The sequence below is a fragment of the Arabidopsis thaliana genome, chromosome 2, assembly GCF_000001735.4.
Source record: "Arabidopsis thaliana chromosome 2, partial sequence".
Taxonomy (NCBI): Eukaryota; Viridiplantae; Streptophyta; class Magnoliopsida; order Brassicales; family Brassicaceae; genus Arabidopsis; species Arabidopsis thaliana.
In genome coordinates, this window is record NC_003071.7 from 3,470,239 (window position 1) to 3,495,087 (window position 24,849).

The window sequence follows — 24,849 nt, forward strand, 5'->3', positions numbered from 1 at the left end:
AAATAGATATTTATCTATTTAACAACAACATTCTAAAAAAAGATATTAATTGATATCGGTAGTTGTCCGGTCGTACCCAAACAATAATATTCCAGAGGAAAATGCACCTAAGATCAAATATTTCGAGCCGGCTTCCGTGGAAAATTCAGACTTTCTTTTTGATGCTGCGATTACATAAAAACATAAACTTTGAGGCTCAATAGCTAAATACATGGCAATTAAATCATGAGCCGAGATCATAAAGAGCATACCGCGAGTAGGAAGTGGAATTAATACAATGAATTCAAAAGCATCAAACCTCTCTTGGTCGGAAGAATCGAAACACATCGAAATGGTACCAGCCGTACTTAATAATAGAAAGATTTGGCAGAAATATGTAAAATTGTCCCTCCTAAAAAGATTATTCCAGAATAAATGGGCAATAGTTAGGAGAGGTGCGCCAGCGGCGAGCAGAAGCAAGGTTATTAGATACCTCAGGAAAGCCCGGCCAGAACCACACGTGCAAGTTTCCCTGCATGTGGCTCGTCCGTGATAACTTCTTCGGATTTGCGTGAACTAGCAGACCGATCACTAAGTGGAAAAAACCCTCCAGCATAAGCGAACCTTTTCTCCACTGGTTAGGAATGGGCTAAGAGAGGAAGCCAAACAAACCGACCTATTAAGCACAGCTAAGCTAATATGCGCCGGGGAAAGCCAGGTGCCGGAGGTAAGCTTTATTCGGCCCGGAGCATTGATTCCCCATAACGAATAGGCTAGCTCTATCTTTCAATTGCCTATCCTGTGCTCGAGAAGGTCTCCCAGTTCCTCGGCAGCACCTCGGGGTGCATTTAGTTGTCTTACATGAGACTCGGGATATTCCTCACCCCATGGCACCTTTTGCTCATCCATTCCGCCCGCCCGTACAGACGCGGCGCCCTTTTTCATTATCATCTACCGCCCTTTCTTTCCTCCCGGCTATTCACGCATGAAGATCGTCCTATGTATGCTTTACTTCGGTTGCCGGTGCTATAGGTAGGAGTACATTATGGCAGGATCAGTCACCCGGGCAAACCAACCCCCCTCCAAGAGGAATTGTGCTATGCCCCCCCCGATCCCTATAGAGCGAAAGAGCTGCCTGGTGATCCCTAGGTTGCAGCACGTCCGGTCGTTAACTCCTCGCGCCGTTGCCGCCGTTTCTAGGACCGACCGACGCCTCACCTGCACTGGTACCTACGTAGTGTCGGTCGCACATTCAACATAGCGTTCGGACTCATGTGCCTTCCAGAACCAGGGGGTCTTCGAGCCTGCTGCGTACGATTAGCCAGCCTTGCGGCGGCAAAAGGATTAGACGTCCCCCCCCCATGCTACGGTTCCCTGCGGTCCGAATCCGGCGCCGCATTAGGTTAGGGTAGGGGGCTGGGCGATAATAGTTCCTCTGCATCCCCAAGCGCGCTGCCCTCCTAGGCGCGCAACACTAAGTAATCCAAGCCAACCCACATTACTGGCTAACGGCGGATAATCATATTTCTTAGAGGTACTAAATACAACTCCATGAATGAGCAAAATGGAGGTTGCATTAATGATAAAGATCTCTGGGGAAACCGCTAAAAAAAGATTGAACATGTGTGGGAGGATCCGAACGAATTCTGCTTTCATTTCCCCCGTATGGAGCACTGAGTCACTTACGTTACGGTCTTCAGCGGGCAGGCTGCACTCTAGGCGACGGCTAGGAAGGATCGCTAGACCAGCAGCCAAACCAACAATGAATATATAATATAATGATAGTGATTCGGCTCAATAAAAAAATGTAGAAAAGAAAGGGCGGAATAGCATAATTGTCCGATTTATTCCTCGATCTTCTTTGAAGACTTACTCCTCCTTTCCGAAAAGATCGTCCTTGGTCCTTTTGACATAAGATTCTCGGCCGCTCAAGAGACTCTCTCTCGTATATATATTTATACGCAATATCTTGACTCCTACTACCCCTCCTTTCCGAAAAATTGATTGAGTCTTTGTCTAAGCGAGTTTTCTAGGCCGGGTGACCTGGCCACTTCTATTGCTTATCTTTTCATTACATCTTTTGTTCTCTAGCGGACTTTCTGACTTCAACTGGACCACCCACCCGGACTAGGAACCCGAATTTATCCGCCCATCCCCGTCGAAGAAGGGGCGACGGCCTTGATTATGCCGGGCATGCTCCCCGAACCCCACCCAATTAATAAGACTAAGTAAAAAAAAATGGAAATAGTGAATCAAGATCTAGATGGATCCCTATCTTTCTCTCTATCCACGGGATACCTATCTAGATGAAAAAATCCATCTATGAATCGATCTAGACTATCCTCTATCCGGATAGAGATGTCCCTATGAGTGACTACGCCGATCTTTATATGTTTTGGCCACGTCCGTTTCTGCTCCGAAGAGGAAGGTTTGGATCTTTTAATCTTATGTCGTGAGGGATATGACCTATGTTAGGTCCATAAGATACCACAGCTTTTGGTGTTCTATGATTAACCTCCGAATAATGAGTAGGTAGTTCGATCCTTTTGATTCTTCTCTTCATAGTCAACTTATGGGGGGATGCGAAGCAATAGGTCGAATTACTATATAAAGATAAAGAAGAGTTGTAAACTATAGGACTGATTGTTCGAGTAGGAAGATTTAGGTTTTTATCCTTCCTTCTCTTCGATAAGAATAGGGATTTTAACAAATTCCTCTTCATTCTCTTGTGCTCAGCGAAGGAACTTCCTAAGCATACTTTTTCGGATCCAAACTTCTTTGTTCTTTCTAAGTCTTCTTCTTGCATAGAAGAACGCAACTGTTGCAAAAACCGGGATTTTAGTAGTAGGCGGCATCCCCTCTTAGTTTTGAGTAGGTGGAACCATTCAGTTTTGCTTCTTCTCCACATTCTTAGCGGTTGATGCAGTAATTTGCCTATGATTTTTTCAACTGAAATTTCTTTATAGAAAGATCTCCTTATTTCTTCACCGCGTATTATCGCGTTATTTTCTTGAAAAGATATTATATCACCGTGGGAAAGTTTAAAATGAGTAATGCTTACCATTCCTTTATTCACACAAACCCTTCGATGACTTATCGGCTGCCTTGCTTGAGGAATAGTTTCAAGAAAATGGAGACGAAGCGGAATAACGTCAAATCTTGTTTCTGGATTGAGTGGAAAAGGGATATATGAAGTTCGTTTTGTTCCTCTGTGCATCTCTGTGATGGGTAAATCCCCATGAAAAAGGGGCAACTTTCGTGTAGTTTGTAATTGTATATAACTGGTAAGATATTTTTTCGGATAAATCTTTCTCTTCTTAATAGATCTCTTCCTGTTCCTCAATCTTCGGAGAATGCGGCGTTGTATTATTGTCAGTTCTCTGTTCCGAACATTTCCTGAAAGTAGACGACAAGTTTGAAATCTTAATGGGGACAAATCTATATCTCGTTGAATCAGTTTTTTAAGCAGCCACATTGCGTCCCTGGGACTCGAACCCAATTCTGCAACAACCCCTGTTCCTGTCCTTTCTTTGTTTTGTTGATCTATTCCTCTTCACGTTGTCTTTTTAAAAAAAGACTGAAAGTATGGGCTATTGACACCATGGTCAGAAAGATATTTTAGGACTTTTCTAAGTCCCGCTTCTACGATAAAGTCTTTCCGGTTTTAATAAAGCGAGCGCCACTCTGAATCCACGATCCGTAAGGATCTAGCTCCGCCACATTTTGAGTAGCACTTCTTTATTTTTTGAAAAGGCCACAAAACTCTTTTCAAAAAATAAATCTACAGTTTTTGGTAGTTCATTTTTTTGTGAAAGAAAGAGGCGGAAAGCTATGTCCTGTACAGTTTCTCCTCCCACCTGAGGGCGAAGTCATGACTCGACCTTTAGTTTTGTGACTCGAGTACTTGTTGCGAGAGGTACTTTAGTAACTCGACTAAAAGGAGAGGTTGTTTACATACTTGAGCTTTCTGCGAGAGGGATTTATTACTCGACTAAAAGGAGAGAGAGCAAGGTGAACTCTTCCCATTGCTAACATTCCAGGGATTCCAGAACCAACTAATCTAATTTCCTAACCTGGGATTCCTTAACCAACTACCAATTTAAAGAGTAAAACACTTCCTTGGGATAAACTGATTCAAACAGATAGGCAGATTGAAATGGAACTTTCTACAAACAAAAACTCCTTACCTTACTTGGCTTACCTCTCCCATTCCTCTAATCCCTAACCAAAACAAACCTAATCTCATCACCTCATTGCTAATATTGCTGGGATTCCCTCCTAACCAACTAATCTCCTTACCTCCTATTCCTGGGATTACTGGGATTACTGGTTCTCCCATTCCTAACATTCCTAGGAATTCGCAAGACACCATAGGCAACATGGGAATCCTTGATCTACTTGTTTCTCAGATTCCCTTTGAGGTTAGGAGAGTGAGTCGATTCGACGAGGCTAGCTTGTAGGTTAGCCTTTAGTTTCCGTCAAAGAATTGGATTTTCATACTTCCTTCCCCTTTGGTCGATTCAAGTGGACTTTATCCTAGATTTGTCGATTTATCCCTGGTTGAGGACCTTTGGATGCCAGTTTTCTAGATGCCAGTTTTCTATAAGAAGGGTCAGCCTTAAAGGAAAAAAACCAATCCCAAGGTAAGGTCTAAACTGATCTAATCGGTAAAGCCGGAAAAAGAGCTGAGTTTAACGGCGAGAAGCTCCTTTCAAAGGAAGGAGTGACAGAAAAGGTCGGGACAGTGGCTGCTACCGCATTGACTTCGTAAGATTTGGATGTGTTAAGGCTAACCTCCCAAAACTCACTAAATTTACGTTGCTTCACAAGGTAATTCCTATTTGCTTACTTGTTAGAGTAAGGAAAGGAGAAGAGCTTCAAGGTAGAACCTATGAACGTAGATCGCATATAATGTGTCGATCTCATCACCTTACCAACCAGGGCCTATGTATACGAAACTGGTGCACCATCTGCAATCGCTATATATACCTGACCTATCTTCTCGTGTATCACCCTTTCTTTCTTCCTTTCCTAACTATCACTGACCGCGGGGGAAATGCTGACAGAATGCCAATACTTGTTCGATCGAAATTCTAACAGTTGTTCCGGGCGTTTAATGTTTGTTCTGGTTCAAGCTAGAAAACGGTCAAGTGTGTTTCTAATCAGGGTTATCTAAATTGGAATAAGTACTTTTTGATAACTTTGTCTCATGCGGAGCAAAGCCCTTCTTAGTCAAGCTTAGTCCCTTTGGAGTATATTTAAAGGGAAGTGCGGATCTGGAGTGTTTTGTTTAGACGAGCTATGCAGCAAGCTGAGTTCTATCGAAACAACGTTTTCCGGGCATACGAGAAAAGAGTCCAGCCCAGCATATTTATTTGCGACTTTCTTGATCCCGGAAATCTTGTACTCAGAGTCACGGATAAAGATAAAGTGGACTACCCTGTATGACCTACAGTTCTTTTTAGTGGCTTTTTCTTGTCCTGGACCATTCAGCCCTTTCTCAACCAAGTATAGGTAGAAGCCCTCTTTTCCATACAGATAAAGGTTCGACTTCCAAGAGAAAAGATAAGGAAGTCGGTATTGATCGTGGAAATATCTTAGAAAGTCTTCAAAATCGCTTCTCTTCCTTCATTCTCAGTAGGCTACCGTCCTCGGAACCAATGCCTAAGATTTGCCCTTGCGGTCTGCCCTTAGTCTAAAGACTTCTATCCACTACGATGGAATCTGTTTAGTGGAGAGAAGGCCTAGTTAATCTAGCACTATGGTGGAATCTAAGTGTAAGATATTGTTCCGCGGTTGGAAAACTAGCTCCTATGCGCCTGTAGGTAGGACGTTAGAAAAAGAATCCGAATTAGGCTTGCAGACCTACTATTAGGCTTTCAGTGTAGTAACCTAGATGCTGAATATAGACTCCCATCTATAGTAAAAGAGAAGAAAGTCAGGCGGACACTGGCAGCTGCAAGTCAGTCGGTTGGCTTCCGTCACTTCTATAAAACGCTGCCCAACAGACTGAAATGACTATCTTCGGGATATGATGCCAGAGTTGGTGCTTTTGCGGCATCTAGTTCAGTATCAGAGGCGCTGCGCTGCCCTTGGCTAAGAAGGTTTACTTCTCTGTCACTTCCGTACTTCTGTAACTTCTCTTTAGCTTATTAATGGAATTGGTTAGAAAGTCTTTCCGGCTAGAAGAGAGGGATTAGTACACCTCCAACACTGACTTCTTAGTCGAGTAGTTCTCTTTCTCCTGGGCTGAGACGTGACCTCTTCTCCTCGTTTTCATTGGGAGGGAAGATATAGATACAAAGGTAAGCACGAACGGAAGTATTCGAAAGAGCTATTTAGCTGAAAACTCTATAGCTAAATTACTCTATCATAGAAGCCATTACTGACTGAATCTGGGAGGGCAAAAGGCTTAGTAATAGTAAGCTTCTCAACCCTGGTAAGGGTTTACTTCGTCCCAGGCCAGGTCGTTGCTCGTTGCACGGTAGGCGGCTTTGAGGAAAGGTATGAAGTCACTCGCCCTTTAGCTTTAGAAAGCAGGAGAGGTGCTTTAGCAACTCGACTGAAAGGAGAGGTTATGAACACAAACTCGACTGAAAGGAGAGGTTGTGAACACAAACTCGACTGAAAGGAGAGGTTGTGAACACAAACTCGACTGAAAGGAGAGGTCCAAGGTAATTTATTACTCTTATAAAAGAGGGAACTCGACTGAAAGGAGAGGGAGAGGGATTTGACTTTTTCTGTCAGGCCAATTTCTTTCTAGTGGTAAGTGCTTTCAGCCAGTTCTAGTCCTTTTCTTATACGCTTATTGGCGTTAGCACATTCCTCTTTCTTATTGGATGGAGTTGTTTTGCCACCTGGAGTTTTAATGGAAGTTTGAGTGCGTCCTAAAAGCCAATGCTTCTGCCTTTTGGAAGTGTCTGCCTATATCTGTCCTCCCCATTTAATCAGTCTCTGTCCTTACCTTCGACGGTAACCCCTTTATAGTACAGCAGTCCCGTTTCCGGCAGTGCCTTCCCCCCCCCTAGTCTAGACCGAGTATCAATAGTTGTAGTTCCTGTCCGTTATGGACCCTTCGTATCTTTCAAATCCAATCAATGTGTGGTGTGTATCCAAGGGCAAATGCAATCTCTGAATCTGTTACAGCCATTGTAGCACTAGGTGCCTACCCATAAGCAGTAGTTGCCCTTGAATGTGCATCAAATCCTAAGACAAGCCTATCTAATCTCACTTCTTAGTCTAAAGCACTCAAATCCCTTCTAAGGAGCCAGCCCTTTTTGAATCCCTCTCTTTTCTTCATGCTGTGAAGAAATTTTCCCTATCCCCCTAACTGGCGAGGCTTCTTCTAAACGAGTGGAGTTCAGTTAGACTGCCCCTTCTTTCTCGTGCTCTCCGTCCAAGCGAGCTAACTCCTGATCTCCTGTTGTAAAGATCTCCAGACCAAGGCTATTCTTACCAGTTGACATCCATCCCGTTGCATTCCCAGCGGTTTTAGTTCTATTGGATGGGGTTCTATACGAGCGTTCCATACCGTCTCTTGGGATCAAACTGAATTAAGTTGGACTCCCTTCAAGAGATAGATTTCTTTCCACGATAATATCTATATTTTCTTAAGAAAGAAGACTAGAATATCATTGGGAGTGCACTTAAGCCAATTGGAGTACTAGGCCTTCTGTTCCAGTGACAGTTATAGAAAAAAGCGAAGCCCTCCACTCATAAGTAATAAGTAATTTCATCCCTTACCAGTCCGTCCTACCAGCTCTTCTGTCTTCCTTTTTAAAAGGAGCTAACGATACGATGTTCAAGCTTTGCCAGAAGCCTTTTGCAGAGAGAAAGTTCGAAGATCAGGATCAGGATTGGATTGAAAATAAATCTCCTCAGCATTCAATTCAAGTGGGTCTATCGATACAAGTGGTAAGACCGATAATTCAGCATCCAAGACCTGGCCGATGTCTACTTCAAATTCAAGTGCCACTTATCTTAACACAACTCGGGCTAATCGACTCCCAGCCTATCCCGACCTGGTCCTTTCGAACCAGTCTTTATAAACCTGGTGAAAGCAATCAAGCAGGACTTACCTGCTGGGAGCCCCCTTCCTTCTATTCCGAAACCTAGAAGTTTTTTTTTCCAGCTCTTGAGCTGATTGAATGATTTTTGTTCACTGCTAAGCTAATCCTTCTGTCCTACTTTACTCTATTATGAGACCTCACCCTAGGCTAGGGAGCTGGTTTAAGCCATGCCCTTATTTGACTCCCAAGACCGGATACATAGCTCTTCTGAGCGGGTCAAATTCAAATACAATGAGTGCTTAGGGAAAGTAAGAAAGAAAGACATAAAGCGGAATCCGGTAATCCTACTGCTACTAAGACTACTCCGTCTTAGGGCTAGGAGTTCAAGCGCGGCGTAACGGGGGTTGTCAGCGTAACAGCTGGTGCTCTAATCTGAGCTGAGAAATAGGAACTGCACTTCGACTTGATTTATTTATTTACTATATTCCCCCCTCTCTAACCCAAGTCCTAGAAGTGAATGAGGAATGAAAGAACTTCTGCTTCCGCAATGAGACGCTAAAGTCCTTAAATCAAGGAAATCACAATGCTTCTCTTATTCAGTAGTTCAATCTTACTTTCTTACCCCGCCGGGGAAGCGTTGAATGAATGTGTAATGATGTCCATCAGGGGAGATCTTGACCGATGGCCGCGCGATGTCCGAGTTCCTTCGAATGCTTTTTCCAAGCCCCTTCTTGCGCTTTACGAAATTCGTTGTTAAGGCCAGTCCTTCTCTCACCTTCACAGAAGAAAAGAGATTCTTCTGAATGGTTGATATATTCATTCCAGAGGAGATGCCGGTGAAGACTACCAGCCAATGATGGACCTGGGCTTACTACCGCCAAGTAGCCTATTAAGTCTCAAATTGAGTACTAAAGTCAAACTACTTGTCCTCCCCAAAAGAGCAGCTGAAAGAAACCCATGGCAAAGCAACATACCCGTTTAAGCATAGTCGCTCGTCTAACGTTTCGGGACAAGAGGAGAGGAACGCCTTTGAGATCAGGATGTTCTACCGCTTTTCCTAGGGAAGGTATATACTACTGATAGTATTCCGCTTTGTGAAAGTGCCATAAAAGCTCTCTTCGCGTCAACGACATCCATCTAACCATCTAACGAGATATGCTTCGGGTAAGATTCCCTGATCTGAAATTTCGTTAGTGAGCTGGTTCGGTCTATCCCTTCACTTAACCTAAAGCGTACATTCGATAGGGAACTTTGATTATCAAATGGGTTGGTTTATTAGCGCACTCACGCCAAGTGCTACCGGCTCATCCTGGTGAGGCATCCCAAGCCCCTGTAATATTTCGCTTTTTTCGTCCTCTCGCTTTGTCCATTCCTTGATCTACGAAAGGTATTCAGTATTAGGATCAGAGGCCTATGGGATTTCAGTAGCCTTTAATCAATTACAAACTCATCACTCTTCTTGAAGGTTAACTTCACATCTTGTGTGTGTTCCCTTGATGTATCTTAAGACCCATTTCACAGCCTGCCAATGACTCCTCAATGGCTTACTCATATATCTGCTAATCACTCCTACTGGATAAGGGTAATCTGGTCTTGTACCAATCATTGCGTACATCACACTTCCAACAGCACTTGAATATGGGAGTGATTTCATATAGTCCATTTGTTCCTGCAGTTCTTCTTCTGTAGCTGTTTGGAATCTGAAGTGAACTCCCAAAGGAGGTAGGAAAGGTTTGGCACAACGCTCATAGGACTATCGGTGTGCGGAGTTCATCTCTTGGTTAGCAAGGAAAGATTCTTCAACCAGACATCTCCCATTTAATCGGAACAGAAGTAAGAAATCTAATATCAGTACGGACCAGGGGAAAGGTGTTACAATTGTAGCATCAAGTGCACTCAATCCGGTTGTTAGTATTTGTTAGGTCTTCCGTGTTAGGTCATCTATAAGACTTAGAAAATACTGACACTTTCAAAAAGATAATGGGACTGAAGGTGCTCCCCATAAATCTGAATGCACATAATCCAGAGGATTCTTAGTAGTGTGCTGGCCCGTAGAGAAATTCACTCTATGTGTCTTTCCATAGATGCAATCTTCACAAAATTTGAGACTTGAAACCTTGCTGCTATCTAGGAAACCTTTCTTGACCAGTAACTCCATTCCTCTTTGGCTCATATGTGCAAGCCTACTGTGCCAAAGCCTTGTCTCATCCTTAGCTGTTTCTGCAAGGTTAGACTCTCCTGTTTCAACAGAGCCTTGAAGAATGTAAAGTGAATCATGTCTGTTCCCTTTCAGTATTGTTCTGCATCCTTTAAGAACCTTCAGAACTCCTTCACTACAACTTGCTTCAACGGGCCGGGGCCTTTCCCATTCTTTCGAAGTTGCTAGCATTCTCTCTCCTTTGCGCATGTGTGGGAATAAATTGACTCCATCTGTCTCTGAGAATGGGGGAAGGCCACACTTTGTTCTCTTCTCTCTCTCTAGTCCAATGTCCAATTAAACCTAACCGATCAACCCTTTCAGTGGTCCAATACGCGCGCTGTAGGGCGCTGACACTTGGGTCAACGATGATTGTACCTAAAATGAGAAGAGAGGAGATAAAGAAAGAGAGCGTATTGAAACTCTTAGGTGAGGAATTTGGAAGTACTTTAAGGCTTGACGGAGAAGAGAGAGATGAGAGGGAAGGATAGCAGTTACCGAGTAGGAGTAGTTGATCCTCACATCAAAATATGTTTATAAGAAAGTTTCCTCATTCAAGTGAGAAATAGGATAAACCACCGCCCAAAGTTGCTTAGCCAAGAGTAGTCCTATATGGGCTCGCGAAGCCGGTCTCCGGTGGGAAAGATCCTATCTAACTATTTGGGAGAACTTCTCTTCTTTTCTTTGATTGTGCTTTGCTTAACACAATCGAAGTGGGATCATCGTGGAGAAAAATATCTTGCGGTCAGTCTTTCCATATCTTCTTCTTTAGCTCATTCGCAACAGTTTCCTCCATTCCTGCGATTTCCTCAGGATTCCTCGCTTGTTGTGATAGCAATCTATAACCGCTCTGTACCGTGTACATGCCACTCTTAGTGTAAGCCCACACATTATCATCCATAAGATTTGCCCCTGGTATCATCGAGATGATAAATGCCACATTCTGTGGAGGAAAAATATTATGCAACATATCCAGTTTCCACGACTGCCTATTCATGTCGTACAAGTCAGACGAAGATTAAGGTCAATAGATAGGTTTCAATTCAGTGGAGGTAGAGGTGTCTCATCCATTATCCATCTGTCTAACCAAACCTTCGTGTGTATACCGTCTCCAATCGTCCTTAGGAGCCCGCGAGAGAGGAGTTCTCTGCCATGAATGATACTTCTCCAAGCATATGAAGGTCTTGTCCCAACACTACACTCCATCATTGAGCTATGTGGGAAATATCGGCTACGGAGAAGTCGAGATAGTAGCGTATGTGGTTGGTGTATAATCCGGAAAGATTGTTTTGCAAGAAGAGCTTGGTTAAACCAACCTAAATCCCGAAAACCCAAACCACCATCATCTTCTTTAGATTTGCATAATTTCTGCCAAGCTACCCATGAGATCTTCCTTTTGTTTTCGCAAGAACTCCACCAAAATTCCGTCATCGCACTTGTTAACTTCTTGCATAGCAGCTTTGAAAGCCGGAAGCACGACATCGCATACACCGGTAAGGCCATTGCTATAGATTTCAGCAGCACCTCCTTTCCCCCCTGAGATCAAAATTTTGCAAACCAACCATTAAGGCGGGATTGAAGCTTGTCCCGAATGAAGGCTAACAACTTCTTATTTTATCTACAACAGCAGAATCGCAGCAATAATCAACAGATAGAAAGAAATAGATTAGAGGAGAGGGTAAGGGTGGATAGGGTATGGACAGCCGTAGAACTCGCGAAGCATGCATTAGAAGCAGATCCTACTAGGGTTTGTTAACCTACTCGGCGGGGTAGGAGATAGATATGTTCCTCGTAGGGATGACCTAGTCGAAGGAAAGAAGATGTTCCCAAAGAGATGTTGAGGAAGGATAGCAGTATACATAATCTTAATGCAATCAAACGGTTATCCTCCTTTTTATAGGTATCCAAACTCGGAAGATGTTATGAGACTGAGCCGGCTACCGTACTTCGTGCTGGAACAGGGGTGACTCCTAACAATGGATCCACCACAGTAGGGGTTATATCACAACTTATTACCATCCGGACAAAGAAAAGGAATAGTAGTGAAATGACAGGAACGACAGCTTTCACTGCTACGGCTATTGGCTTTAGCTATACTATGGCATTCCCTGTAGTTCTTGGAGTCACTCAAACTCGAACTCCTGTTACAGCTCGGCTATAGACTACGCCTCTATTAATCCTTTGTTCGTGATCACTCCCAGCAATCACTTCACTGGCTAACAGTTAGTTAGAAAGTGTTCCGGCTAAGGCCTATAGAACTCATTTCACTCCGGTTATAGCTGAAAGTGGCTTTGTTCTTATCGTTCAGTGGTCACTCTTTATAGGTAAGTAAAGAAGGGATTCTATTATATTCCGATACTGCTACGAGCTGTCTTAACTCCACTTACTTCTAGGCCATTAGCTCAGTAAGCTCAGTAACTCCATTCTCTAATGCCAGCCTTACCTCAATTCCCTTCTTAGCCTCAACAGCTAAAGCATCCCTTTCTACAGCTCCTGAAACAGTCGAAGAACCACAGGCCTAAGTAAGTGTTGTGTTCAACCTTTCTATAAGTAATATGGGTTGGCTGGTTGGAAGGACAGCTTTATGTCGTAAGTAAATAGTCGTCAACTATCGAGAACCTGTCTGAAGTGTTATTCCAGCGCTTCCTAGTCTTTACATAGTCTTTTTCCCTATAATCAAGAAACGTCTCTCAAGTCGTGTTCCAACCAGATGACTCCATCTCTCTCTTGGACTGTTTCCTTCATCCTCAGAATAGGTGTCTGAGGGTCTTCATCTCCGCTGGAATCTTTACTTGCAATTTGATCAAGTCAGCTATCCAAAATGAGTTTTCATTCAAGAACCACTTTACTTTGAGCTCGTAGCGGAAAGAGCAGATTAACTTTCAGTTTCTCATATGGAGTCCCATATGCTTAGCCATCAGCTGAGAAAGATTGATACCAAGTCGGAGCATATCCCGTTCGAGGGTCCACCTATTCGGGAGCCAGTACGAGGGTCAATTCCAGTTTCGGATACCTGCGCCTATTGCATATTTAGTATTTGCAGTTCACCCCGCTGTTAGATAGGCAGAGTAAGCATAGGCTGTGGTATAAATCTTTTGAGTTTGAAGATATTTTATCGACCGGAGCAAGATCCATTCATAAGGGTTTGGAGATTTCTCAATCTAAAAAATCAAATACGATTCAACAGCGGGAGAGATCAGCATTGATAGGACATGGAGATGTGGGCTCAGAAGGGAGTGGAATAGAGTCATTTGATAGCTTAGATGCCGCCACTAGAGAGAGGTTCACTTGCTTACCTTGCCGGGTCACCAGGAGAGGTTGTGCAGAACAAGACCAATAACCCGATCTCTGCTAAGGAGCAATACGGATCGGATAAGAGAGGATCCATCTTCTCGGGGGAGTCTAAAAGAAGACCACCACTTCCATACGGAAAAGTGTAGACGATGATCCGGGACTTTTCGATCTTTTTTCTGTTACCTAACTCTTCAATCACTCTTTCTTAGGCGGGGACAGGATTCGAACCTGCAGTCTTCAGGTCATGAGCCTGATGAGTTTTCTTCCTCTACCCAGCGTCTTCCCCTTCTCTTTCTTTCACAATTCCCACCTAGGTCCCCCGCTTTGTTAGCTTGGCCGGGATAGAAGCTGCGCTTAGTAAGCGCCCCTTGTCTTGTATAGGTTGGAGCTATGAAGCTTAGCCTTCTTATTAGAAAAAGGTATGAAATGACTCGACTAAAAGAGGAACTTTCCTTTGTGAACATTTACTTGCCTTTGCCTTTCCTTCCCGCCTTAAGAAAAAGAAAGCCCGGATCCGGATAAGCAGCTATCGGCTTCATGCCATCTTCATTCATTTGTCCAATTCCGGGCACTGTAAGAACCTATTCTCTGATTCAATCAAATATCCCAAACCAAAGGCCTATGAAAGCCCGCTCAATAGCAAGAAGGCTTTTTCAACGATTTTCATGCTTCCTTCCTCGATTGATGAGGCCGTCGGGGTGCCTTTTGTGCTTTGCTTGCCTGTTAGTTTTGCGTATCAGTTACTAGCTTTCCTTCCCTAGCTTGAAGTTCAGTTCTTCCTTTCCTTGGGTCATTAGTGGCATTAGTTTGAAAATGAATATCAGATCATCTGTCCAAATTGATGGAGGAAGATTCTTTCACAGCGCATTCAATTCCTAACTATTGTGACGTAGCCCGATGTAGTGTGAATCGACCTTTCTTCTTCTTTTTTCTGGAGAGCTTCAATTTAGCTGTCATCCACGGAGAAGCTTCTTGGCTCTAGCCTCATGTCTCATATTCTTTCATATTCTTTCTCGTTGGATATGGTATCAACTTCAAGACTGCAGACATGAACTCAAGATCCCACCAATCCCTTCTTCTTGTTATATGCGACGACCTACCGAAGACAAGAGATGATTAGCTCCTTTCTTATTGGATTGGAGAAGATGGCTCGCTCACTTCCTTTGTGCACCTCCCGCTATCGATCTCATTTCTTCCCTTCTAAAAGAAACTGAAGAAAGAAGTAGAGTCGCCTAGGAAGTAAAGAAAGTTGTGTTGGTTCTTTCCCTGGTTCCTTGTTCCCCTGTTGCCCTAAGAGAAAGGCTGTTGTGATTCTACGGTTTAGAGCATTTCCAAGATAGGCATTGTTAGCCTTGCGCTTGAACCTACAAGGAGGAAGAGATAGCAAAGTCTTATCTTATAGGGGGCCTCGAAATCAGAATAAGTTGAGGGGAGGGAATTCAATGAATCTGAAGCATCAGATAGCAACACCACAGGATAATCCATTCCTACTTTAGAAAAAGGGAAGGCGTGAGGGTAAGGTAAAGTAGAATACTACTCAAAAAGCTGGTAAAAGACCTTGGTTGATCGGGTATCGAAGGAATCCCTTTAGTTTGAAACTAATACCCCCTTGGAAATTGATTTGATCTGGCTACGTATCTCACTTCCTCAGCAACCGGTAAAAAGTAGATTCATCAAGATAGGAAGGAAAGACGCAGTGCTCCTGTGGTGAAACTGCAGGATAAAGATAGGAAAAGTGGTGCTTGTCTTGAAGGTGAGGAAGGGAAGAGGAAGTGAATTTGCTTTGGGTGTGGGTTAAGCTCTTCCTTATCTTAGGACGAATCAGCAGAGAAGGGCCTTCGCTTCGAACTCGGATGTTTAGGAAGAAAGCTGTCCACTTGAAGCTGAAACCTTAGACTTCCTCTCGGGCTATCTATGAATTAGAAAGCTAACCCTTAGATCCGGGAAGAGGGAACTGGCAGTAAGGGTATTACACTTCAAGAAAAGTGGAACTCACTCGAATAGAGAGAGTCTAGGCTCACTCACAGACCCAGCTGTCTTTGCTTTGTTCACAACGTCAGCCCGCAAGAACTCACCCTCGTGTGAAAGATAGCAAGATGTGGTTGATGGAAGTAGGTATGTGTCATAAGTTCAGGCACAGTGTCTTCTAGGAAGAAACTTTGTGTAAGGATCTTTTACAGTAAAGCAAGGTATTGATCAAAGTGACAGTGGTGAGGGTAACCTTGTGAAAAAAAAAATGGTTAGGTGTGCCCTTTCCTATGGTGTCTCTTCTGTGTTAGCTAGTATAAGTCTTAGTGCTTTTGTTTTAGTAAGGTCAATAGGAGTTAGCTGGTAGGGCAATCTCTCGTGCAATCAGAATAATCCTTGAACCTTCCACCCGGAGTTTCTTCTTTCTTCAAAGCTTTGGATTGAAAACCTTTGCTTAGCCTTATAAAGTAGCCAATTTTCCAACTATAATTAGAATGAATGTGAAAAGAAGATGAAAGAATCGTGTGATACTATAGCTAGCTACGATCCCCTACAAGAGGAATCACTCTACTTACCCCTTTGGCGGGCTTCGAGGACCCTACTGACTAATTCTTTATGCATGGATGCAGGAAGAGCCTACGAGTTCATTTGTAACAATATGAAAGAAGAACCTTGCGTGCCCGATCATGATATAGGTACAGCTTCCAGCCAGAAAGGTGATTGTGCTAGAAAGATGGCAGTGAAGATCATGGATAAAGAGCTAGTCAAGCAGCATCCTGATGATATCCACGTACCAACTACTGGCACTGCTAGTGCTTTTGTGGATTAACCTACTTCCCAGGGCCGGCGGTCAGAGAAGAAAAGATCTCTATGAAAGCAGGAGACGGGAAATAGGCTCGCTCGATTCGATGGTTTAGAGTCCCGTATCATATGGCATGCTTTCCTTAGAATCCATAGACAAAGGGCGTACGGTACCCTACGAAATCGGCAGATGATTGCTTTGATTGGCCTGCTGTATCAGTTTATTCGACTACTTCCTCCATACCGTAGTGGACTTCCTTCCTAGATAGATGTAGGAGCAGCGGAAAGGGCTGCTTTAGAAGCTTCAATAGTTCCCTCATCAACGGATGGTTTAGCCGCCAGGTGATAGGGATGTCAAATAGAAAAGGCAAGCAGGCGTAGAAGGCCACGTTCGATAGCTGAAAAGTCAAGCTGCGGTAGAGGGTGTAAACTAAATAGTTACAGCTGGGCTTGGCAATTATCTAGCCGAAGTGGAAGGTTAAACGGGATAAAATCCTGGTCATTCTATAGTTGCAGGATCGGTAAATGAAGCCGGAAAGAGTATCTAGAGATAAAAGTCCAGGCGTCGAAGCCAATTAAACACTTGGACAAGATAGTGAAGGGTCTGGGGAGAAGTAAATTCTAGAGTTCATTACTCGGATGGGGACTACAGTAAAGAAATCTATTCTAGAGGACTAAATGTCAACAAACTTTAGCGAGAGTACCAAGATCGGACTCAACTTCCTATTCCAAAGGCAACTTTACTAGCGTGGTTATGAATCAACTTACAATTCTTGTACAGGAGGAACTGTTAATGAAAGACAACTATAGTAGTAATAGCTGTGAATTCCACTTCTGAGTTAGAGTTCAATCCTTTCCATCTGAAAGTACGTACTTCTTATAGCTTGAGAAGAGGAAGGATGCATTCGTCAGCATAGGAAGGCCCAATCAAATACCCCATCATAGTATAAGTTTTCCCTCTTGATTGACTTGAACAAAAGGAAAGAAAGAAAGATGCACAAACGAAACAGGAAACTACGAAGGTCTCAGGAGCAATATCAACTACCTAGACCGACCTGCTATAAGAATTCCATAAAGACCTTGCGAAGATACTGTACTGAATGACTGGATCGTACTAGATAGATAGTCTTAGATAGACTTGAATACGCAATTCCTGCCAATCTCGCACTTGACACGCAATAAACAGCAGTCTATCTTCACAGAGAAGGATGGCAAGGGGTGAAAGGCTTAGACCTTATCTGCTCTAGGCTAGTTTCATTCTATTCTTGTTCAGCATATTTAGTTTCAAAAGATAGAGGTCCGGAGGCATTAATTAGTTGATGAGGAGAAAGGCCAGCCACGAAACACTCACCCAATCAACCTTCAAAGGCAAGTAAGGACTCTCTCAAACTGAAAATTGCTGTTCACATTGCAAGATCTGTCTCAAGATGTTTTGAAAATGAGAAACAGCAGCAGAATAAATAGTATACTTTATCGAGAAAAGGGAGGAAGTATCTTCTTTCTCTGACGTAGACGGGCATTCCTATCGAGATTACTTCCTTAGGACCGGGAGGTCGAAGAATCTATATGCTACCTTACTTTCAGGATGGCTTTACGAAAGATTCCATTTAGCTGAAGTAGGACGAAGCGGTATGAGATAAGAGGTCTCAACGAGCCTTCAGCATCTGAAACGGGAGCTTTAACCTGCATATCATACGGGAGTCTTAGTGGAGAGCGTTCTCTGGTTATCATCCCTAGTTAAATTTGAAGTGACGGAGGAACCCCTATTCGATAAAGAAGGGAACGGTGCAAATAAAGCTATTTCGAGTCCTCTATCAACAACCAACCAAACCACCCGCTTGTCGGGCTTAAAGCGAAACTGAGCTTCTCACTAACAAAATCAATCGTAAGCTTCATGTCCGAGACTCGGAAAGAGTGGCGTTAAAGAGGGCGTCAGAGCCTCTCGAAGTCTCCGATCTCACAGATGGTTAGGCTGCAATTCCTTCGCTTGTGAAGAAGCTTGGATAGTTCTCCTTACTCGGACATTCTATTCATTCGACCACCGCCCATGCTTAAAGATTGAAGTTTTGTTTTGACTCTGTAAAAAAAAAGAACGTTGTAACGTCGGTTAACGCAGCCTCACAGGCAGCCTGAGAAGTTTTTGACCCCTTTACCTATCTTGGGTGAGCTACATCCATACATAGTCTAAGCCTCTGATTGACAGTACTAGATACGGAATCTTAGTCCCAAGAGTTCTGCGGAAGCGGGCTAAAGGCAATAGTTCGCTAGGGTGGTTATCCCAATTCTTTGATAAGATCGCTACCGAACGCCCCCAAAAGCCTAGTCTTTAGAAGGAACGAACGGATTTCTTTGTTTGTTCGTGCAATGAAGAATCTTATCTAAAGAAGGTAATACGGAAAGAAAAAAACTCAACCTGATGCTACTGGAATAGAGAAGCAAGCAAAGTGGGTCGGGCTGGCCAATTGAAAAAAGCGGTATTTCTTCCGCGAAGACTAACTAACGGGGCGCACTCAATTTCTACCTTCCCCGAGCTTACCACCACCCGTGGTACAATAGAATGAAAACAGAGTAATGACCAAGGGAATTTCTATTAACCAACGGGAGATCCTCCTTTTCTCGCTAATCTAGGTCTCAGGGTTCCCCAGCACAGACTTCTTGTTAGTTTAAACTAGTAAAATGGGAGTGAAGCTATGCTGTTAAACAAGACAAACCAATCGCAGATGTACTATCATGCGAGGAAGGCCCCCCATTATTGTTGAAAAAGGACTATTCCTAACACGTCTTTCGTCTAATCGGGAGAAAAAAGGAAAAAGGCGTTATTGCTGTGCTTCCCTTCCCTTTACAGGCAAGCTTTAACTTCCCTTCGGGGAAAGGGAAAGACCTTGAAAACTCTTTCCGTATAGGCCAGAAAACAGCTTGCTTAGAGAAAGACTGACTCTCCTACGGACCTGGTGGACCTTACACAGTCGAGTTATTGCATCCCTCTCACAAACTATCAATTTCATAAGAGAAGAAAGATCGTTTTTAGAAAAGAAAGAACGTTTTGATTCGAGGCGGATCCCTTTTTTCTTTGCCTTTACGAGTTGAAAAGAAAGTGGTAACAGGTAGTAGCTCTGGTAGAGTGCAGGACTGTAAATCCTTCTGTGAGCGGTTCGAATCCGCAATCACTTATAGTTAGTTTCATCGATATTTTTGTGGTGTTCAGTGTACCCTGAGTACAAGATCGAAGAGGATCCTCATTCCCTCTTTAGTCAATCCCAATCGAAAAATCAGCGGAGCCAATGGCTTGATCATAATGCTGCGGCGGGGTCAGAGAGCCGGCAAACCGTTTCTGGTTCTAGTAGAAAGGGATTTACTGATTCGGGTTGAGGATGACGAGCAAAAGAGTGGAGGAAAAGCTGTTATATAGTTAGTCTATTTCTATCTTCCTATCTTTGTCATGTCAGTCTTATTCCTATCTTGGTATCTTTGTCATGAGGTATGCAGCACACTCAACCAAAATATATAGAATTGGATCATCAACGGGTGTGCTAAAGAAACGCCTCTACGTAAACGGATGAACGGGATCATCATATAGTGAGCTTCGTTTGGGATACTTAAACCCACAAAAATTAGCTCTTTAGCTGATATACGACCACCAACTATCTGGCTATCGAGAAGATCTAATATGCAGGGAAGTAATTCAATAGAATAACGCAAGGTTCGATAAATCAATTGATGCAAAAGCAGGGAATTAGACCACTCCATCCTTTATTTCACCTAGGAGCCATCTTAGCAGCAGGGCTTTCGACTCTCGAATGTCAAAGAAGGTCCTTTTCTATCATCTGAGCTTTCTCACCTGTGCCCTCAGCCCTCAAGACTTCGCCAGACCTTGATTTTCGATTGAAGATAATCGTTGCTTCGCTATCCCGATACCAAAATGGGAAGATCTCCCTTCTGGGTTGGTAGATGAATTGTTCTGGGTAACAGGCGGTGGACATCTTCGTTGACAGATCTGAGTTATCGACTTGGTCATATGCCCTAAAGTTACCCTAAGCCCTCGGGGCTCCATCCGAACCTGTGACTCAACCTTCTCTTTAGCGGAGGAGAATAGTTCCGAGTGAGTGTGCTCCCGAACCAACGATTTGTATACTCTTTGCCCCAGGTACCAATACCCATGTCTTCCTGCTTCTTTTGATTCTCTTACTCTTCAAAAATAAAAGCAAAGCACACCGCTAAACAAAAAGCTGGTATTACCAACCTTCTCAGAGGTTAGGCGATTCATTGAGTCGATCAGTCATCTTTTTCCCAAGACAACTTTATTGTGTGTAGGCGCACAAAGGAAGATCGTAGAATCAGGATTACTCGTCCACTTTCATCGCCTTTTGTTGATCCGTGTCATCCTTGCTGCTTCATCCAATTATTCTTTATTCCTCCTCTCACTTGGGCGAAACACTAGAAACGGCCATTAATTTACGGATCGGTCATACAAGGAGCATACCTACTAATACTTCGGCGTGTGCTGCATTCGAGTGGTTAACAGCATACATCTATTCCCAAATCCCAACGGAGATAGATAGTATCCTTCTGTGCTATCCCCTATATCCTCGTAGTAGGGTTGAGGGCAGCGAAGTCTCCCGTTTATCCTGTCTCCTTCTCTTGGTTAGTGCGTACTACTTCCCAACGTATCTTATATAGAGACATTGGAGGAGCCTGATCTTCCATCTACGCAAAAGAGATGCTTGAGTTCTTCCATCCGCGAAGGCGGTGTGCTCAAATAAGTTAGTTTGTTACGAGACTATCAGGTCCACCAGGATAATTCGAGGTGGATAGCCCTGACTGACAGGGGACTAAGATTAGGAAGCATCCACAAGAGCGAAAGAGCCCTTTTATGTTTGTTTCGCTAATCTTATAGATTGGAAGTTTGCCCAGCACAGAGTAGTAGGGTTATGCTTTCGAAAGTCTTTTCAGAGTATAAGGGAGGTCCATCTTTAGAGATCTGAATGAAAGTTCTGAGCTTAATGGATTCCCGGAACCCCAGGACTTTAGAGAGTCCCAACCCTAAGAAGGCTTGCTCGGGTTGAAAGATGTGATGCAGCACAGACAGAGGTGCGATAGTAAGTCAATTGATCAGGAGAGGTGGTAGCTTCTGGTCTCTCAAGCTGACAATGGTAGTCTAGATAGATATAAAGTTCTATGCTGTTTGCTTGCTCAAGGCTAGAAGCAGGAGTCTGTTATTGATAGCTCCCGTTGCCATTGGCTGTTCCGCCCGTGGTCTTTCAGATAGACGTTCAAAATAAAATTCTTTTCATCCTCTCCTCCTGGCTACCAGTATATGGAGATGGTTTGATTCTGAGAGTTGAGGAACACCAAGCAAGATTTGATTGACATCATCTACGGCTTTGCGCCAATATGAATTATGAATATAGGTTAAGTGAAATCTGACAACCAGCACACTGCTTGATCTCATTAGCAGCTCCGGCGAAGCAGCACAGACCAAGGTAAGCACAGGATAGGCAGTATCTTTATGAAGTCTCGTAAGGCTCAGATCTTTAATAGAAGTAAACTTCAGGTCTTTGTTCTAATAAATAGCCATCTTCGTCCTCAATGGCAAGAAAGAAAGGCTGCTAGGAGTAAGTGGGAAGTGCCAGGGTAAAGCCCCTGATGGATCGATCAACGGATTCTGCAATTTCATCTCTTTCATAAGCGATTAATTCTTGTTTAGCCTTAGTTGGGATTTGGACTCAGAAGCCGAACACAGTTCTTAGATCGATTAAAAGCATGCCGCTTATCGACACTCTTTTTCTAAGGATCTTAGGCAGCGGTTGAAGTTACCAGGGATGGAACCATAGGTGCTTTAGCAACAGCAACTCGACTATTAGAACATGCGTACGTGAGGAGCAACTCGAGTGAAGAAGCAAGTTATGGTGTATTGTCCAATGTGCCCCGCTTTTCTCCATGCTGAGGACTATTCGACTTGTGAGTCAGATTCCGATTTAGTGGAGGAACTTCCTTTTGAAGGCACCCGAGAGCCTATATAAGATTTACCAATTTCCTCAGCTAGATGATCAAAGTCTTGGATGCAGGATGGCTCCAATCTGACAGATGTGGCACCAAAACCTAAAGATTCCTTTACTAGGGTTTGGTGGAATGATAGCCCAAAGAAGATTTTTGGTGTAGAAAGTCTCAAATTCAGGATCTTCCGCTGTACGGATTTCCTGGGAAACGAAGTCATAGGCACGTAGGTTCAGAGCCAGACCGATCACTCACAATATCCCTGGGCAAGCCAAAGATTTTGACCACATGCTTAAGGAACAACTCCGCAGCATCATGGACGGTGCATGCATGTTGCGCTGCTATGAACACAGCATACTTAGAAAAGCGATCCACCACTACCATCACGGACCTAATCTTTTTAGGAATGGAACCCACAAACAAGGTCTTGAAGAGCCTTGTGTTACCTAACTAAAGAGCTCCCAAGGCCACCTGATTCGGAGTAGAGCACTCCTATTTACACTTCGATTCCGCCCACTGATTCAGATCCAGCTAAGGCCCGCAACCAAAGAGGAGACACTTGCACCGGGGTAATGCTACCACACAGGTTTTGAGGCGAGGCGCTGCCCTCTTTCGGGCAATCAACTCTTTCTTGTACCTGGCACTAGTCAAATTGTATCTCGGTTCATGGCATGCCACAACGACTCTATCGGCTTATAGTCATTCCTGGCACTCGGCGCATGTCTTTGATCAACCCCGGTTCCGTCACTCGTATCTGGTTGAACCAGTACTTCCTTTCCGCCGTTCCTAGGGACCACCCACTCCCGTTCCCATGAGTGATCCGAGACAGTACGCGGAGATTAATCGGTCTCTTTTGGTTCTCATTCCAAAAGTTGAGCAGCCTGTTAGCATAAAAATGGCAATTATCCTCCTTCTATTCGTTCTGGATACGGGCCTAGTCCTGAGTGCGCTGTCTGTCTTCTCGGCTGGCCCAAACAACGGGATTGGTCCTGTGGGATTAGCACCAAAATTCCTCGGCATCTCATCCTCCTGTTGCTGGTCATTTCCTAAAGGATCGAAGGTTCAGCCGACGCCTCAAAGTGGATTTGTTGTGCGAAGGGTGCGACCGGGATTTAGAGTTAGAATAGCGGGGAAGACTTGACCTCAGGCAGCGTGAAACCAGTTTATTTCATTCGATGTAGTGGTCCGATTGCCTAGTGGAAGCCCTGAGGCACTTGATTCTTGCGTACGCTCGGCTCCTCTACCAATCACCACAGCGCGAGATGCGCAAGAGTGACCCATCTCTCCACACCAACTGGACCATACAATACACTCTTTATAAGAAAAAAAGATTTGGAACCGAAAGATAGGAAATAAATTTACTTCCAGAGCGGAAGGGAATACTTAACCACGCCTCGAGTCCCAGTCTCCTAGTGGTGAGATGGTAAAGGGCAATGTCCGGTTCTGGCCAAGAGATGTCTTTGCTCCGTCCCCCTTCTTGTTGGTTGGCACAAGCCCTTGTAGTAGTAAGTCTTTCCTCCGGCCGGATCGGATGTTAGAGTCAATTCCATTGTACGTTTGACCATTAAGTGAATGCAAATATAGGTAGAATTTGAATCAACGACCTAAGAGTCTTCTTTTGCCTATCGTAGTTACCTTGATGTGATAAATGGTCCAACTTTCTTGAAAGATATCAGATCTTTAAAGTCCTGCTCATATACATACTAATATGATCGCTACGAGGTCATCCCACTACACACCATCAAGCAACCACTACTGAAGCTATCAACTCAATTCTCTCGTTCGAATGGGGAGATAGATAAAAGAAACGAAACTCTATAAAATATCATAAGAGAAGAAGATTTTAATTCCAGCTTAAATAAGTAAGACTTGACTCTTTAAAAAATTCCGATCAACAACTTGGAGGGATGGCTGAGTGGCTTAAGGCATTGGTTTGCTAAATCGACATACAAGAAGATTGTATCATGGGTTCGAATCCCATTTCCTCCGGCGCGGAAGTGAAACGGGCGGGCGAAATGAGAAGAGCACTACTTAGTGACTAGGAGCGGGGAGCCCGTTGCGCGTTTTTTTGTTTGACCGGCCTATCTTCATAAGTAAGCTCCCTATGGCCGTCCAGTCCCTGGGCGGCTCTCGGTTCTTGAGCATGTTGGGAGATTAGTCGTCAATTGAAAGAGCTGCTCTAAAGCTTGACGAAGAAGTTTTCCCTATTAATTAGATTAGTAAAGGGCTTTTCCCTTACTAGTCAAGTGGTAAGGTAGGGCGCTCTTCGATGAAGAAAAGAAGAGACTTTTGGAAAAGTGGTTCAGCTCAGCTGGTTAGAGCAAAGGACTGTAAATCCTTGTGTCAGTGGTTCGAATCCACAACCACTTCTATTCTCGGAGCTGAGGTATATGAAGAATGGCCTTTTGGTCCTTTGGACACGTAGCCGAGAGCGAGCCGGATTTTTAAAATTCAAGTGAAAGAAGGAAGAAGGCAAAAAGCCGTATAGTGCAGGAGGCAGATGAAAAAAAAAAAGCAATTACAGTGAGACGCGAGGTGTAGCGCAGTCTGGTCAGCGCATCTGTTTTGGGTACAGAGGGCCATAGGTTCGAATCCTGTCACCTTGAT

The 24,849-nt window shown here is 43.8% G+C and overlaps 12 protein-coding genes, 1 long non-coding RNA gene, 4 other non-coding genes and 4 pseudogenes across 24 annotated transcripts; 11 read left to right on the plus strand and 10 right to left on the minus strand.

Moving 5' to 3' along the window:
• Nucleotides 1–43: 43 nt before the first annotated feature.
• On the minus strand, nucleotides 44–1,783 carry AT2G07733 (annotated as a pseudogene). Its single transcript has 2 exons — nucleotides 1,450–1,783; nucleotides 44–468 (listed from the first exon to the last, which is right to left on the minus strand).
• Nucleotides 1,784–2,066: 283 nt separating this feature from the next.
• Nucleotides 2,067–3,454, minus strand: AT2G07734 (Alpha-L RNA-binding motif/Ribosomal protein S4 family protein; the record flags this gene model as incomplete). The annotated part of the gene is made up of 1 exon (NM_126764.2): nucleotides 2,067–3,454. One exon carries the CDS (start codon nucleotides 3,452–3,454, stop codon nucleotides 2,366–2,368), a length of 1,089 nt encoding a protein of 362 aa, NP_178806.1. The 3' UTR covers nucleotides 2,067–2,365.
• Nucleotides 3,455–4,043: 589 nt separating this feature from the next.
• Nucleotides 4,044–4,426, minus strand: AT2G07825 (uncharacterized protein). Its single transcript, NM_001124816.2, has one exon. The coding sequence runs from the start codon at nucleotides 4,358–4,360 to the stop codon at nucleotides 4,163–4,165; it is 198 nt and encodes a 65-aa protein (NP_001118288.1). The 5' UTR covers nucleotides 4,361–4,426; the 3' UTR covers nucleotides 4,044–4,162.
• Nucleotides 4,427–4,757: 331 nt separating this feature from the next.
• Nucleotides 4,758–6,607, plus strand: AT2G07827 (uncharacterized protein; the record flags this gene model as incomplete). Of its 2 annotated transcripts, NM_001161034.1 has the most annotated exons (7): nucleotides 4,758–4,761; nucleotides 4,838–4,876; nucleotides 5,618–5,661; nucleotides 5,809–5,945; nucleotides 6,021–6,112; nucleotides 6,234–6,284; nucleotides 6,441–6,607. In NM_001161034.1, 7 exons carry the CDS (start codon nucleotides 4,758–4,760, stop codon nucleotides 6,605–6,607), a joined length of 534 nt encoding a protein of 177 aa, NP_001154506.1. The 2 variants fall into 2 exon arrangements, with proteins under 2 accessions (NP_001154506.1, NP_001154507.1); NM_001161035.1 differs by lacking the exon at nucleotides 6,234–6,284 and having other exon boundaries at nucleotides 5,809–5,949; nucleotides 6,045–6,104; nucleotides 6,356–6,607.
• On the minus strand, nucleotides 5,918–6,040 carry AT2G07830 (uncharacterized protein; the record flags this gene model as incomplete). The annotated part of the gene is made up of 1 exon (NM_001124817.1): nucleotides 5,918–6,040. One exon carries the CDS (start codon nucleotides 6,038–6,040, stop codon nucleotides 5,918–5,920), a length of 123 nt encoding a protein of 40 aa, NP_001118289.1.
• A 27-nt stretch (nucleotides 6,608–6,634) lies between the features above and the next one.
• AT2G07787 (uncharacterized protein) lies at nucleotides 6,635–8,466 on the plus strand. The gene is made up of 2 exons (NM_201712.2): nucleotides 6,635–6,951; nucleotides 7,475–8,466. The coding sequence occupies exon 2, from the start codon at nucleotides 7,777–7,779 to the stop codon at nucleotides 8,092–8,094; it is 318 nt and encodes a 105-aa protein (NP_973441.1). The 5' UTR covers nucleotides 6,635–6,951; nucleotides 7,475–7,776; the 3' UTR covers nucleotides 8,095–8,466.
• On the minus strand, nucleotides 7,344–8,958 carry AT2G07658 (uncharacterized protein; the record flags this gene model as incomplete). The annotated part of the gene is made up of 5 exons (NM_001335338.1): nucleotides 8,611–8,958; nucleotides 8,489–8,551; nucleotides 8,001–8,118; nucleotides 7,723–7,798; nucleotides 7,344–7,527 (listed from the first exon to the last, which is right to left on the minus strand). Exons 1-5 carry the CDS (start codon nucleotides 8,806–8,808, stop codon nucleotides 7,344–7,346), a joined length of 639 nt encoding a protein of 212 aa, NP_001325335.1. The 5' UTR covers nucleotides 8,809–8,958.
• Nucleotides 8,959–9,373: 415 nt separating this feature from the next.
• AT2G07735 lies at nucleotides 9,374–9,762 on the minus strand (annotated as a pseudogene; the record flags this gene model as incomplete). The annotated part of the gene is made up of 1 exon: nucleotides 9,374–9,762.
• Nucleotides 9,763–9,912: 150 nt separating this feature from the next.
• On the minus strand, nucleotides 9,913–10,395 carry AT2G07736 (annotated as a pseudogene; the record flags this gene model as incomplete). The annotated part of the gene is made up of 1 exon: nucleotides 9,913–10,395.
• Nucleotides 10,396–10,797: 402 nt separating this feature from the next.
• On the plus strand, nucleotides 10,798–12,346 carry AT2G07659 (uncharacterized protein; the record flags this gene model as incomplete). The annotated part of the gene is made up of 3 exons (NM_001335339.1): nucleotides 10,798–11,037; nucleotides 11,837–11,932; nucleotides 12,086–12,346. 3 exons carry the CDS (start codon nucleotides 10,798–10,800, stop codon nucleotides 12,344–12,346), a joined length of 597 nt encoding a protein of 198 aa, NP_001325334.1.
• On the minus strand, nucleotides 10,847–11,828 carry AT2G07737 (annotated as a pseudogene; the record flags this gene model as incomplete). The annotated part of the gene is made up of 1 exon: nucleotides 10,847–11,828.
• A 450-nt stretch (nucleotides 12,347–12,796) lies between the features above and the next one.
• On the plus strand, nucleotides 12,797–13,824 carry AT2G07775 (uncharacterized protein; the record flags this gene model as incomplete). Its single annotated transcript, NM_147275.2, has 3 exons — nucleotides 12,797–13,169; nucleotides 13,449–13,619; nucleotides 13,699–13,824. Exons 1-3 carry the CDS (start codon nucleotides 13,080–13,082, stop codon nucleotides 13,822–13,824), a joined length of 387 nt encoding a protein of 128 aa, NP_671808.1. The 5' UTR covers nucleotides 12,797–13,079.
• Nucleotides 13,825–13,943: 119 nt separating this feature from the next.
• Nucleotides 13,944–14,347, minus strand: AT2G07661 (uncharacterized protein; the record flags this gene model as incomplete). The annotated part of the gene is made up of 1 exon (NM_001335340.1): nucleotides 13,944–14,347. The coding sequence occupies exon 1, from the start codon at nucleotides 14,031–14,033 to the stop codon at nucleotides 13,944–13,946; it is 90 nt and encodes a 29-aa protein (NP_001324322.1). The 5' UTR covers nucleotides 14,034–14,347.
• Nucleotides 14,348–14,388: 41 nt separating this feature from the next.
• Nucleotides 14,389–19,432, plus strand: AT2G07806 (uncharacterized protein; the record flags this gene model as incomplete). 3 transcript variants are annotated; one of them, NM_001161037.2, is made up of 8 exons in its annotated part: nucleotides 14,592–14,644; nucleotides 15,199–15,232; nucleotides 15,407–15,445; nucleotides 15,540–15,594; nucleotides 16,077–16,267; nucleotides 16,514–16,590; nucleotides 17,869–17,971; nucleotides 19,094–19,432. In NM_001161037.2, 8 exons carry the CDS (start codon nucleotides 14,592–14,594, stop codon nucleotides 19,181–19,183), a joined length of 642 nt encoding a protein of 213 aa, NP_001154509.1. The 3 variants fall into 3 exon arrangements, with proteins under 3 accessions (NP_001189520.1, NP_001154509.1, NP_001154508.1); NM_001161036.1 differs by lacking the exon at nucleotides 15,407–15,445 and having other exon boundaries at nucleotides 15,199–15,268; nucleotides 19,094–19,183; NM_001202591.2 differs by lacking the exons at nucleotides 16,077–16,267; nucleotides 16,514–16,590; nucleotides 17,869–17,971; nucleotides 19,094–19,432 and having other exon boundaries at nucleotides 14,389–14,644; nucleotides 15,540–15,855.
• AT2G05355 lies at nucleotides 19,351–19,419 on the plus strand. Its single transcript has one exon. It is a non-coding gene; the product is annotated as a tRNA-Tyr (tRNA).
• Nucleotides 19,433–20,074: 642 nt separating the features above from the next.
• On the plus strand, nucleotides 20,075–21,217 carry AT2G05365. The gene is made up of 2 exons (NR_140073.1): nucleotides 20,075–20,393; nucleotides 21,036–21,217. It is a non-coding gene; the product is annotated as an other RNA (long non-coding RNA).
• Nucleotides 21,218–22,100: 883 nt separating this feature from the next.
• On the minus strand, nucleotides 22,101–22,548 carry AT2G07738 (uncharacterized protein). The gene has a single exon (NM_126766.2). It carries the CDS (start codon nucleotides 22,460–22,462, stop codon nucleotides 22,196–22,198), a length of 267 nt encoding a protein of 88 aa, NP_178808.1. The 5' UTR covers nucleotides 22,463–22,548; the 3' UTR covers nucleotides 22,101–22,195.
• Nucleotides 22,549–22,987: 439 nt separating this feature from the next.
• AT2G07795 (uncharacterized protein) lies at nucleotides 22,988–24,144 on the plus strand. The gene has a single exon (NM_001036267.2). It carries the CDS (start codon nucleotides 23,054–23,056, stop codon nucleotides 23,381–23,383), a length of 330 nt encoding a protein of 109 aa, NP_001031344.1. The 5' UTR covers nucleotides 22,988–23,053; the 3' UTR covers nucleotides 23,384–24,144.
• Nucleotides 24,144–24,231, plus strand: AT2G07759. The gene has a single exon. It is a non-coding gene; the product is annotated as a tRNA-Ser (tRNA).
• A 306-nt stretch (nucleotides 24,232–24,537) lies between these two features.
• AT2G07761 lies at nucleotides 24,538–24,612 on the plus strand. The gene has a single exon. It is a non-coding gene; the product is annotated as a tRNA-Tyr (tRNA).
• Nucleotides 24,613–24,773: 161 nt separating this feature from the next.
• On the plus strand, nucleotides 24,774–24,848 carry AT2G07762. Its single transcript has one exon. It is a non-coding gene; the product is annotated as a tRNA-Pro (tRNA).
• Nucleotide 24,849: the final 1 nt, after the last annotated feature.